At 38.8% G+C, this 13,197-nt stretch overlaps 1 protein-coding gene across 1 annotated transcript in view; it reads right to left on the bottom strand.

The window, feature by feature from the left end:
• The window catches only part of DNAH8 (dynein axonemal heavy chain 8), a 327,851-nt gene that overhangs the window by 238,671 nt on the left and 75,983 nt on the right, over positions 1-13,197 (bottom strand). Inside the window, exons 22-23 of the mRNA XM_043591305.1 lie at positions 6,917-7,052; positions 4,923-5,038 (exon numbers count right to left, since the gene is read on the bottom strand). Coding sequence (XP_043447240.1) covers positions 4,923-5,038; positions 6,917-7,052 — 252 coding nt within the window. The remainder of the gene's footprint in view (positions 1-4,922; positions 5,039-6,916; positions 7,053-13,197) is intronic.

Raw genomic sequence — 13,197 nt, 5'->3', positions numbered from 1 at the left:
AAAAAATTATTTAAAGAAATAAAGGCTAAAAACTTCCCTAGTCTGAAGAAGGAATCAGACATCCATGTGCACAAAGCACAGAAGTCCAAATAAGATGAACCCAAAGATATCCACACCAAGACACATTATAATTAAAATGATAAAAATCCAGGGTACCTGGGTGGCTCAGTCAGTTGAGCATCCAACTCTTGATTTTGGCTCAGGTCATGATCTTGCAGTTGTGGGATTGAGCCCCACGTCAGGGTTCATGCTGAGTGTGGAGCCTGCTTAGGATTCTCTCTCTCTCTCTCTCTCTCTCTCTCTCTCTCTCTCTCTCTCTCTGTCTCTCTGTCTCTCTACCCCTCTCCCCCGTTTGCACTCTCTCTCTAAATAAAAAAAAATTTTTTTAATGATAAAAGTTAAGGATAAAGAGGGGTGCCTGAGTGGCTCAACTGGTTAAGCATCGACATTGGCTCAGGTCACGATCTCACGGTTCATAAGTTCAAGCCCTGCATGGGGTTCTGTGCTGACAGCTCGGAGCCTGGAGCCTACTTCAGATTCTGTGTCTCCCTCTCTCTCTGCTCCTCACCCACTCACACTCTGTCTCTCTCTATCTCTCTCAAAAATAAATAAACATTAAAAAAATTTTTTTAAATAATCCTTGTTACAAAATAACAACTTGTTACATACACAGGAAACCCCATTAGGCAATCAGATTTTTCAGCAGAAACTTTACAGGCCAGAAGGAAATGGCATGAGATATTCAAAGAACTGAAAGGAAAACAAAACAAAACAAAACAAAACAAAACAAAACACTTCCAAACAAGAATTCTCTAGGTGGCAAGATTATCATTCAGAATTTAAGGGGAGATTAATAGCTTTCCAGTTAAGCAAACACTAAAGTTCATCACCACTACACTGGCCCTAAAGAAACATAAAAGGGATTTCATTATGCTGAAAAATATTGGCACTAATTAATAATAACAAAACATATGGAAGTAAAAATCTCACTGGAAAAGGTAAATATATAACAAAGGTAGTGAGTCACTGACATATAAAGCAAACATGAAGGTTAAAGGACAAAAGCAGTAACATTAGCTAAACTATAATAATTAAAGGAAGTATAAAACAAAAAGATGTAAAGTGTGTCACCAAAAATATAAATAGCAGGAGTGGGGCAGAAAAAAGTAAAGTTTTGAAATGTGTTTAAATTCAGTTACTGTCAATTTTAAAAAGACTACTATTCAAATGGGATATTTTACGTAAACCTCAGAGCAACCACAAAGCAAAATACAAAGAAAATGAGAAAGGAATGAGAAACTTAGAACACTAAATAAAGTCATCAAACCACAAGAGAAGAGAGAAAGAGAAGAAAGGAACAGAGAGAAATTACAAAAATAGCCGGAAAGCAATTAACAAAATGGCAATAGGTATATTCTAATCAATAATTGCTTTAAATGAGGGGCACTTGGGCGGCTCAGTCAGTTAAGCCACTATGGGAAAATTAAGAATATAGCCACCACATGACCCAGCTCTTTCATTTCTGGGTATTTGTCCCCAAAATATGAAATCACTATTCCAAAAAGATATATGCACCCCTATGTTCACTGCAGCATTATTTACAATAGCCAAGATATGGAAACTACCTAAATGTCCATTGATAGATAAATGGATAAAGAAGGTGTGGTATATTTACACAGGAGAATGCTACTCAGCCTTAAAAAAAGAATGAAATCTTTCCATTTGTGACAACATGGATGGACCTTGAGGGGATTATACTTAGCAAAGTAAGTCAGACTAAGAGAGAGAAATACCATACAATTTCACTCACATGTGGAATCTGAAACAAAACAAAACAAATGAACAAACACAATAAAACAAAAACAAATGCATAAATACAAAGAACAGACCAGTGGCTACCAAAGGGGAAGGGAGTTGACAGGTAGGTGAAATGGGTGAAGGGGGTCAACTGTATGGTGATGGATGGTAATGAGACTTATGGTGGTGATCACTTTGTAGTGTATACAGATGTCAAATTATAGAGCTGTATACCTGGAAATAAAATCATTTAAAAAAGAGATACTATTAAATTCAGTGTCGAAAATAAGAACTTTAACACCCCAAAGCAATAATACAATATTAGAAGTGACATGTGAAGATAAATAATAAACTATACAATTTTAATTATATTGTATAAATAATTTCAATCCCAAATTACTTGTGTATTTTTTAAACAAAAAACAATATTTGAATAACTGCATTTCATAAACCCCCTAGTAAACTGTAAGACCTTACTCAAAAGCCAAAGCTCAAAAACACCTTATTCAAAATAATCCTGGTTTGCTCAATCCTCAAAAATTGGCCCACTTATTAAGTATGGTACATTTCTTAATGCTCGGGGGTATGGGCATAAGTCTATCTTTCAAAAACTCAGCTTATGGCAAGGATATGGAGAAATGGGAACCCTCTTACACTGTTGGTAGGAATGCAAACTGGTGCAGCCGCTCTGGAAAACAGTGTGGAGGATCCTCAAAAAATTAAAAATAGATCTACCCTGTGACCCAGCAATAGCAGTGTTAAGAATTTACCCAAGGGATACAGGAGTGCTGATTCACAGGGGCACATGTACCCCAATGTTTACAGCAGCACTTTCAACAATAACTAAATTATGGAAAGAGCCCAAATGTCCATCAACTGATAAATGGATAAAGATGTGATTTATATATACAATGGAATACTATTTGGCAATGAGATAGAATGAAATCCTGCCATTTGCAGCCATGTGGATGGAACTGGAAGGTATTATTCTAAGTGAAATAAATCAGTCAAAGAAAGACATATCATATGTTTTCACTCATATGTGGAACTTGAGAAACCTAACAGAATACCATGGGGGAAGAGAAGGGGAAAAAAATAGTTACAAAAAGAGAGGGAGGGAGGCAAACCATAAGAGACTCTTAAATACAGAGAACAAACTGAGGGTTGATGGGGAGAGGGGAAGGGGAAAATGGGTGATGGGCATTGAGGAGGGCACTTGTTGGGATGAACAACAAATGTTGTATGTAAGCGATGAATCATAGGAATCTACCCCCAAAACCAAGAGAGCACACTGTATACACTGTATGTTAGCCAACTTGACAATAAATCATATTAAAAAAATAATATAAATAAAAGATTCCACACTAAAATGAAAAAAATAAAATAAACAAAAAGCTCAGCTTAGAGGATAAATGTATTTTAAAATGTACATTACTAAATGTATATGGGATAAAACTTCCACCATCCTGGGACCATGGTTTGCCCCTCTGTCTAAGCCCTTCTTTCCCTCCAGAGGAGTCACCAAGTTTATTGGTCAGAACACAGGACAAGTATTGAGCCTGGGCAGGGATCTGGAGCCCAAGTCTTGCTTGCACGGTGAGTCATGAGTCACACCTCCAGGGCCAGGCTCTGGCCATAGTGTTCCTCTCCATTCTATGCCCTGCTCCTCTGAAACAGGGTGGACCAGCCAGGTTGAGTTGGATCAGAAGACACGGTTATCAGGCATGAGCAAAGAGAAATATGATCAGGGCTGGTGGATTGCCAGGCTAAAACACAGGCATGACAGAGTCAGTTTTTTATGTTAGATAGACCATTCTGGCAGCACTGTGGAGGATGATGGATGGGAGAGGCAGAGGCTATGTAGGCGGTGACTGCACTAATGCAACTAACTTCAAGTGACCCTCCAACTTTGATGATCCTCCTTTGATGATAATCAGACTTGCTCTAGGGACCCCAGCCAGTGTCAAAGGGAAGAGCAACTGGAAGAGAAGGACTGGGGCACTTGGGTGGCTCAGTCGGTTAAGCGACCAACTTCAGCTCGGGTCATGATCTCCCGGTTTGGTTGGTGAGTTCCAGCCCCACATCCTGGCTCACCGCTGTGAGCCTGTCAGCGCAGAGCCTGCTTCAGACCATCTGTTCCTCTCCCTGCCCCGCTTGCACTCTCCCAAAAATAAATAAATATTTTTTTAAAAAGGAAGAGAAGGATGGCTGGCATGGGCATACACTGCCTCACTCCAGCTGACTCCTACTGCTTGATAATGGCCGCCTGGAGCATGGTACTGAGAAGAAATCAACAGTTAAAATCTAGTCTAGCGGGGAAGTGCTTCTCCATCCATTGATGATACCCTTCTTGCCAAAGAAGGTGAAAGTAGAACAGATGTGTGCTATTCATTTCCAAAACTGTATTACAGTGTGTGTTAGAGGTGTAAAATAGAGAAAGAAGGAAAAAAAGGTGAATATGAGGGATTAAAAGAAAACTGACAGGAGGAGGAGAAAGCAGGGATTAGCACACATGTGGGAGCTGCATTTACAACTGAGGCATGACCGCAAGGGTGAGGCTTAGAAAGGAACAAGAAACCCCATGAGTCCTTCTCAACCTCCACTCTCAATACATCTCAACACAGTGTTGAAACTCTGCCCACCCAGGGTTTCTCCTGGGGAGGAGTCCACAGTCTATCTGTGGTGCTAGTGAAAAATGCAGATCCTTGGGGCTCAACTGAATCAAAATGTGGCCTTGCAATATAGGTAACTCTATTCCATACAATAACTAAAAACATCTTGAGTCAAATGAATTCTCACTACAATCCCAGAAGTATGACATTTACTATATAAGAAAACATGGTCAATCACAATAGAGGGAGATAATTATATATAACTGTACTGACAGAATCACATTAAAAGGTGATAGTGTTGGGGAAAACTAAAAGGATTTGCTGTATCTTGTCAGATCCTACAGTGTAGCATTGAAAATTATATATTCTGGATTTTGTTATAAGTCCAGATTGGTTATAAGTCCATACAGGTCAGCTGCAGAACTGCCTAGAAGAAGCACCAGTTGGGGGTCATGTATAATCCAAGGAGTAATAATTCTAATACATTGTATGAGGTTATTTTGTAGCAAATACCTTCTTAAATTCATCTTCTTTATCATTAAAATCAGCCTGAGGCAGGATATTAGTCTCATAATCAGGGTTTTCACCCTCTTCTGTTTCACTTCCAAAAGCAACATGCTTCCTCTGTTCTATAGATAAAAGATAAAACAAAAATATAACCTTTAGTATTGAGCATTTGATTTATTCCATACGGCCAAACCTTCCTAGGAAACCCCTTCTTTAAAAGTTCTTAATTAAGGGTGCCTGGGTGGCTCAGTCAGTTAAGCATCTGACTTTAGCTCAGGTCATGATTTCGTGGTCTGTGGGTTTGAGCCCCGTGTCGGGCTCTATGCTGACAGCTCGGAGCCTGGAGCCTGCTTTGGTTTCTGTGTCTCTCCTCTGCTCGTGCTCTGTCTCTCTCTCTCTCTCTCTCTCAAAAATAAATAAACATTAAAAAAAATTAAAAGTTCTTAATTTAAAAATTTAAGACTTGTTTCTGTAGGAATCACCTTTGAATTCAATTTAAATCACTCATCTGAATAGAATCATAATTCTACTAAGAAATACACTATAATATATGTTGCAGCTTAGTATACAGAATTAAAAATATTTGGGGGCACCTGGGTAGCTCAGTCAGTTAAGTGCCTGACTCTTGATTTCAGTTCAGGTCATGATCTCACAGTCCTGAGATGGAGTCCTGCATCAGGCTCTGCTCTGAACGTGGAGCCTGCTTAGGATTCTCTCTCTTCCTCGCTCTCTGCCCCTCTCCCCCTCAAAAAAAATTTTAAGAGCATTTTACATATTATCTTTCTAAAATATGTGTTTACCTTTTGAATACTCTAACTTAATAAGCTGATATTTGGGGTTTTCGACACTTCTGAAGAAAGCTAATTAAACTAAGTAGACAAACTAAGTGGAAAAAAGAAAAAGAAAACATGCTGTCAATACTTATTTAAACTCGTAGTTTCTTAGCCTTGGCACTATTTTTTTAATGTTTATTTATTTTTGAGAGACAGAGACAGAGAGAGACAGAACGTGAGCTGGGGAGGGTCAGAGAGAGAGGGAGACACAGAATCTGAAGCAGGTTCCAAGATCTGAGCTGTTGGCACAGAGTCTGACACAAGGCTCGAACCCACGAACTGTGAGATCATGACCTGAGCTGAAGTCAGATGCTTAACAGAATGAGCCACCCAGGCACCCCAGCACTATTTTTTTTTTAATTTTATTTAAATCCAAGTTAGTTGACATACAGTGTGATAATGGTTTCAGGAGTAGAATTCAGTGATTCATCACTTACATAGAACACTCAGTGCTCATCCCAACAAGTGCCCTCCTTAATGCTCATCACCCATTTGGCCCATCCCCACCCACTTTCCCTCCAGCAACCCCCAGTTTGTTCTCTGTATTTAAGAGTCTGTTATGGTTTGCCTTCCTCTCTGTTTTTATCTTATTTTTCCTCCCCTTCCCCTATGTTCATCTGTTGTGTTTCTTAAATTCCACATATGAATATAACCATATGACATTTATCTTTCTCTGACTTATTTCCCTTAGCATAATACACTCTAGTTCCATCCATTCCATCCATATTGTTACAAATGGCAAGATTTCATTCTTAGCACTATTGATACTCTTTGTTATTGAAGGCTGTCCTGTGCCCTGTAGGGCTGTCACCAGCACCCCTGACCTTTACCCACTAGAAGCCAATAATATTCCCCATGATGCACAATGACCAAAAATGTCTCCAGACATTTTAGAATGCTGTACTGGAAAGAAACAAAGAGAGACAGAGAGAGATTAACAATAGCAAGCCTAAGACTGCTTGCAGCATTGGTCCTGATTCCCACTATTCTCTAGCTGATAAAAAGGGCTCACTGTGCCTAAGCAGTTTCTGCAAATGATGTGGTGTATGCTGAACACATGCTTTCCTTCAGGGAGTCTGGAATCTTGGTACCTGCTAAGCAGAAGGCACCCACCTGAAAACATATCTATAACTCTTGCAATTCAAACTTTAGAACTAGCAAAATTACCTGGTAACGGTTTTGCTGTTTTCCCACTGTCCTTAACTTCATAAATAGCTTCAAATATTAATATAAGTTCTTTGACAGCTTCTTCCACATGCTTACTTTTGTGGTTTAGGATATCAGCCCATTCTTTTGTGTATGTCTGTTAAATAAAGCAATGACTATTAATTTACAGATGCTTAAAAATACTGTGAAACTTAATTTATAAAACTATAATTAACAGCACTTGAAAATAACTAGAGATAGTTGCCAATAGCATAATGTTTCAGATCCCATACTCTCAATGGCTAAAGGCATATCTGGTAAGGCCCAAGCAAAGAAAAAGAGGAAAGAAGAATAAAAACTCACCTGATTCAATCAAACATAAACATCTACCTTCACATTTATATGGTGAAAAGAAAGAAGGCAGAGGTGCCTGGCTGGCTCTGTCGGTAGAACACACAACTCTTAATCTTGCGGATATGAGTTCAAGCCCTGTGTTAGGGGTAGAGTGTACTGAAAGAAAGAAAGAAAGAAAGAAAGAAAGAAAGAAAGAAAGAAAGAAAGAGAAAGAAAGAAAGAAAGAAAGAAAGAAAGAAAGAAAGAAAGAAAGAAAGAAAGAAAGAAAGAAAGAAGGCTGAAAGACAGGAGAGATAATGATGTCAAAAGTTGAAAATGAGAAGTTTTTAAAAAGACAATCCAAAGTGTTGCTTTGAGATTCAAACGAGATAAGGCTTTTAAGTGAACAAGTGAGCACGGTGCTTGCTTATGCCAGGCATCAATTTAAGAGCTTTATGTGTATTAACTCATTTAATTAAATGACAACTGCTTGAGATGGGTAATATTATTGTCCCCATTTCACAAATTAGAAAACTGAGGCTCAGAGAGAATGAGTAACTTGTCCAAAATCACATAGCAGGTGGTAAACATAGGAGTTTACAACCAGCATTGTCTGATTTAAAAGTCTGTGCTCTGCCTTTCTGAACTTTTCGAATAGGCTTTGGGAAGAAGCTGAGAACTAGTTAAATTCAGAAAAGAAAACTGGTCTATAAAACTGAATAGACCTTTTGACATGTCTACAATGTCCATAACATTTTAGAGAGAGAAAAATAAATGGGAGCATTCCACCCTTCCCAATTTATTCACCACAGTGGTAAACACTGGAATGCCAGTGGTAAGAGCCACTTCAGATAAGCAGGGAAAGCAAACAACTCTAAAGAGGCAGAAAACAGATTAGTGGTTGCCTAGGGCTGGAGAGGTTGAGATGAAATTGTGTTATAAATGTTCTAAAATTGTGGCGATGGCTGTATAACTCCGTGAATAAACTCAAACCCTTGAATTGTATGCTTTAAATGGGTAAAATTGTATGGTGTGTGAACCACATCTCCATAAAGTTATTACCAATAATAATCCATGCCGGAAATCACCTACGCTAGGAATTGGAGGAAAGCAAATGGAGATGGGAACTGAAAGATGGGGAAGTGAAGACAGCATGCACAAGAAGCTGGTGAAGTTTGGATGTGAATGAGAAGTGAAGGGAGGTGTGGGAAGGTTTTTGTTTGTTGGCAAGGAAAAGATAATCCGGCACATTACACTGTGAGGGGGAGGAGTCCGGTGGAGGGGACGAAGTCGAAGATCTAGAAGAGAGGGAAGAAGACTAGGGGAGGAAGGTTGCCAGGAGGGCAAGGAGGTGTGGGATCTAGAGCCCATCTGGAGGACCTAGATTTTGCAAAGAGGTCGAATACTTTCTCCATGGACCATTCTTAGAACTCAGAGAAGAACAGACTGAAATACTGAGGGGAAGTCCAGGGACAGACTGGAAAGACAGTCAAAATCATTTTCTTTCTTTCTTTTTTTAATTGAGATATAATTCATAATGTAATAGCACAAAAAGTACCCTTGTAGAGTGTACAACTCATTGGTTTTTGGTATATTCACAGAATTGTACAACCATCCCTGCTATCTAATTCCAGGACATTTTCATTTCCCCCCACAAAGAACCCCCATACCCATTAGTAGTCCCTCCTCATCACCCATCTGGCAGCCACTAATCTATTTTCTGTCTCTACGGAGCCAAGGTGATTTTGCTGAAATGACTTTTAACAACCTTTAATGTATTTACCAGTTTTCCTATCATAACTTGAATCAAATTTCCCTGATTTTCTATTCCATTTGTATACCTATCAAGAATCAGATATGTCAGTCAGGGTTCAGTCAGGAAAACAGATGCCACACCAGCTATTTTAACCAACAGAATGAGAGGATTTAATACAGACAATTGGTGAAACAACTGTTAAAGGACCAAAACAGGCAAAAGGGATGCAAAGGTCACACAGAGAGTTACTTCAGGAAGCAGCTCCCATACCTGGGGAGTGGGAGAGCAAAGGCAAGAGGCTGGAATTTTTAGACCTAGAGCTGGGAAGTGAGGGAACTGCCCAGTTGGTGCTACTGCCTCAGGAGCTCAGAGAGAGGCGTCATGGTGTTGGTACATCTGAGAAGCACAAGAAGCTGGTCCTGGAAGGACTGGAAAAAACTAGAACCTAGGATTAACTGCCACTGCCAGTTAAGAGAGGCCGTCTGACTGTATTGGGAACGGGAAGAAAAACAGGAAAGAGCAAGTCCCTTCTCTCTCCTCCATCCTCCTTCTAGCAGCACTATTGGCAAAACCTAAAAGGGAGCCAGCTGGCCAAAGATAAATGTAGTTTGCAGAGTCCCAGCCTCAGCGTCACAGAGCAAAAGATCCAATTTGAAGCCACTGAATGACCACAAATATCCCTGGTTCCCAAATATGGTCTGAAACCACTGGTTGGCCCAAACTAACCTCCTCCCCCCCAACCTTAGCATTATGTGTGCATGTTTGCAAAACTTAATTCTGTCCAGAGTATTACTAGGCTTTCCCGGTCATTTTAAATCTTACTCTGCCTTCACTATTAATGGCCTACCTGATGCAAAGGCAGCCCACATATCACCAGACCTTAGATACCTCTGACGCAAGTGAGTGGGGCATACTGACTGGCAAAGCACTCTTCAAAATTCCACCTCTCGTAACTCCGCCTGCAGTTTGGAGACCTAACACTTATCTAATAGTAATAACTTCTTCTGTTGTGATGTCAATGCAATCGCCACATTCACACCCACTCACACTTAATCTGTCCCAATTTCCCTGATTTGTGTGATCTGTTTCTCTTTCTATGCATATAAAAATTCTTGGTTCATGTTTTCAAAGTAAATTCGATCTGGTAAGTGTGAATATTTCCCCACTGAGCAGTTGACTGTGTCACAACAATTATAGGTACATACCAATAGAAGATGACTATCATTATAAGTGGAACAAAAAGAAGGACATCCATATAGGTATTCCCTGCCCCTTTTAATTGTGTTTGTTTATAAGTAGGGCCTGGTATGAAGTACATACATATATATAGTGAGATTCTAGGATGAGCGAGAAGAAAATGACAGGCAGGAAATTACCCCTAACCCCTGGGGCAGGAAACAGGAGACTTCTTTGGAAATTTTCAGTTGCTGAGAAAAGATCATTATGGAATCTGAAGGGCTCTCCCTCATAGAATAATATGGAATCCAGTAAAAAGAGCAGATGGGGGAGAGTCTTGGATTTATAATTTTGCAGCTGACCTGGACAGTAATCAACTCAGGTTGAAACAGGGATTCAGAGGTCTCTGAGAGGAAGTCTCTTGGGAGAAAAATGGGACTCTGAAATAATAGCGTATTTGAAGGAAAATGTGAAAAGAAAGGCAATTAGAACCCCTAGGGAAAACAAAAAGTTGTATAAGAAAAGATGTATTGTATGTACAGTACTTGATTCTGCATTGGTTGATATTTACACAGGCATAATAAAGTGTTAGTACTTACCATCACTGTTTAACTAAAAATAATTTTATAACTATATTGAGAAGACAAGAGAGGAGTGATAGAGGATAGGGTCAAAAAGCTAAATGCTCACTTATTGAAGCAGGAAGAAAATAATGTGCAAATTTGCTAACTCAAGAAATAGCACCCCAAGTATATTACTTAGAGATGTAGAAATAATACTATAAGGAATGACTAAAAGTTTAAAATGAGTGCCTTTCGTAGGACCCAGATTGTGATCTCCATGTACCATTTTCCACTGGTAACATGGAAAGGCATGAGGGCTAACTAGAGAAATGGGTGATCCCAGATCTGGGGCAGGAAATGTGCAAGATGAGCGTAAGGTACCCTCTAGTTCCAGAAAGCAAGGAAGCTTTCAAAAACTACTGGAGTCATATTAAAAATATAGAAGCCAGCCTGAAGGATTCCACTGAAAAAAGATGGAAAAACTTAACATCAAAAAGACATACAAATGACCAAGAGACACATGAAAAGATGCTCAACATCACTGACCATCAGGGAAGCACAAATCAAAACCACCATGAGATATCACCTCACACCTGTCAGGATGGCTAAAGTCAAAAACACAAGAAACAAGTGTTGGTGAGAACATGGAGACAAAGGAACCCTCTTGCACCACTGGTGAAAATCCAAACAGTGGTGCAGCCACTGTGGAAAACAATATGGAGGTTCCTCAAAAAGTTAAAAATAGATCCAGTAATCACACTACTGGGTATTTACACAAAAAAATACAAGAACAGTAATCTAAAGGGATACATGCATCCTATGCTTATTGCAGCATTATTTATAATAGCCAAATCATGGAAGCAACACAAGTACCCATCAATAGATAAATGGGTAAAGAAGATGTGGTATATATAAACAATGGAATATTACCCTCCATAAAAAAAGAATGAGATCTTGCCATTTAAAACAACATGGATGGAAACAAAACAAATGATCAAATTAACAAATAGAACAAAACAGAAACAGACTCATAAATATAGAAAACAAACTGGTGCTTTTGTTTTCTGGAGAGATGAGCAAAATAGGTGACGGGAATTATAACCACCAGTTATAAATCAGTCACAGAGATGTACAGTATAGCATAATAGTCAATGATATTGCAATAATGTATGGTGACAGATGGTGACTGTGCTTATTATGGTGAGCACAGAGTAATGTATAGAATTGTCAAATCACTATGTTGTACACCTGAAACATTAACATAACATTGTATGTCAACTATACTTCAATAATTAAAAAAGAGAGACAGGCACCTAATCATATTTTCTTCCTGAGAAACAGTGTATTCTGCCAGCGCCATTTAAATGATCCATCGTTTTCCCCACTGAACTAAAAATACTATCTTTGACACGTATTAATTTTTATTGTGATTTTTTTTCTCCTAGATTCTTTATTTTGTCCCTCTAAATTATGTTTTTTTCTGTTAATGCCATATTAATTTGATTACAATGGGTTTCTGTATTTTCATTTTTATTACCTATTCCTCATTATTAATTAATTTAAAATAATATAATTTAATACAATTTATGAAAAGAATTGTATAGGAATTATAAGTGGAAGTGTATTAAATTTATATAGTCATTTGTTGGGGCGCCTGGGTGGCGCAGTCGGTTAAGCGTCCGACTTCAGCCAGGTCACGATCTCGCGGTCCGTGAGTTCGAGCCCCGCGTCGGGCTCTGGGCTGATGGCTCAGAGCCTGGAGCCTGTTTCCGATTCTGTGTCTCCCTCCCTCTCTGCCCCTCCCCCGTTCATGCTCTGTCTCTCTCTGTCCCAAAAATAAATAAACGTTGAAAAAAAAAATTAAAAAAAAAAAAAAAAAAAAAAAAAAAAAAAAAAAAAATTTATATAGTCATTTGTAAAAAAAATGATAGATTTTTTTACAGGAGATTAAATACAAAATCCAGCTAAATATTCTTTATAAGAGAAAACCTAAAATAGGAGAACCCAGAAAGGTTGAAAAAAAACAGAATAGAAAAAGATGTATCTGGTAAATAATAACCGAACAAAGCCAGTGTAGCTACATTAATGTCAAACACAATAAACTTCAAGGATAAAAAGCTTAACAATGATGGAACGAATAGCCAGGAAGACACAATCATTTTAAATTTGCATGCTCCAAGAACAGGATGTAAAAATGGATCATTTAGTGTTGTCTCTGTTACAGCCAAGGTCCCAGTGCTGGGAACAAACGATTTTAAGGTCCTACATATTATGAAGAAGTGAATTCTTAAATGGTAGCAGGGGAGGCAACCATTAGCCCTTTGCCCATCTTGAGATTATAGAAAGGAAGCTTGATCATCGGTAGAGATCAGGTAGAAATAAGTGTAGCGTCCTTCAAAAGTACTACTCAGAAAACTTGACCCATGTCCTCTAGAATTTGGGGATGAAGGGGCTGACTCATGTCTAATTAGTCC

Source organism: Prionailurus bengalensis, chromosome B2 (genome assembly GCF_016509475.1).
Source record: "Prionailurus bengalensis isolate Pbe53 chromosome B2, Fcat_Pben_1.1_paternal_pri, whole genome shotgun sequence".
NCBI classification, from domain to species: domain Eukaryota; kingdom Metazoa; phylum Chordata; class Mammalia; order Carnivora; family Felidae; genus Prionailurus; species Prionailurus bengalensis.
This window is presented reverse-complemented; position numbering and strand designations above follow the sequence as displayed.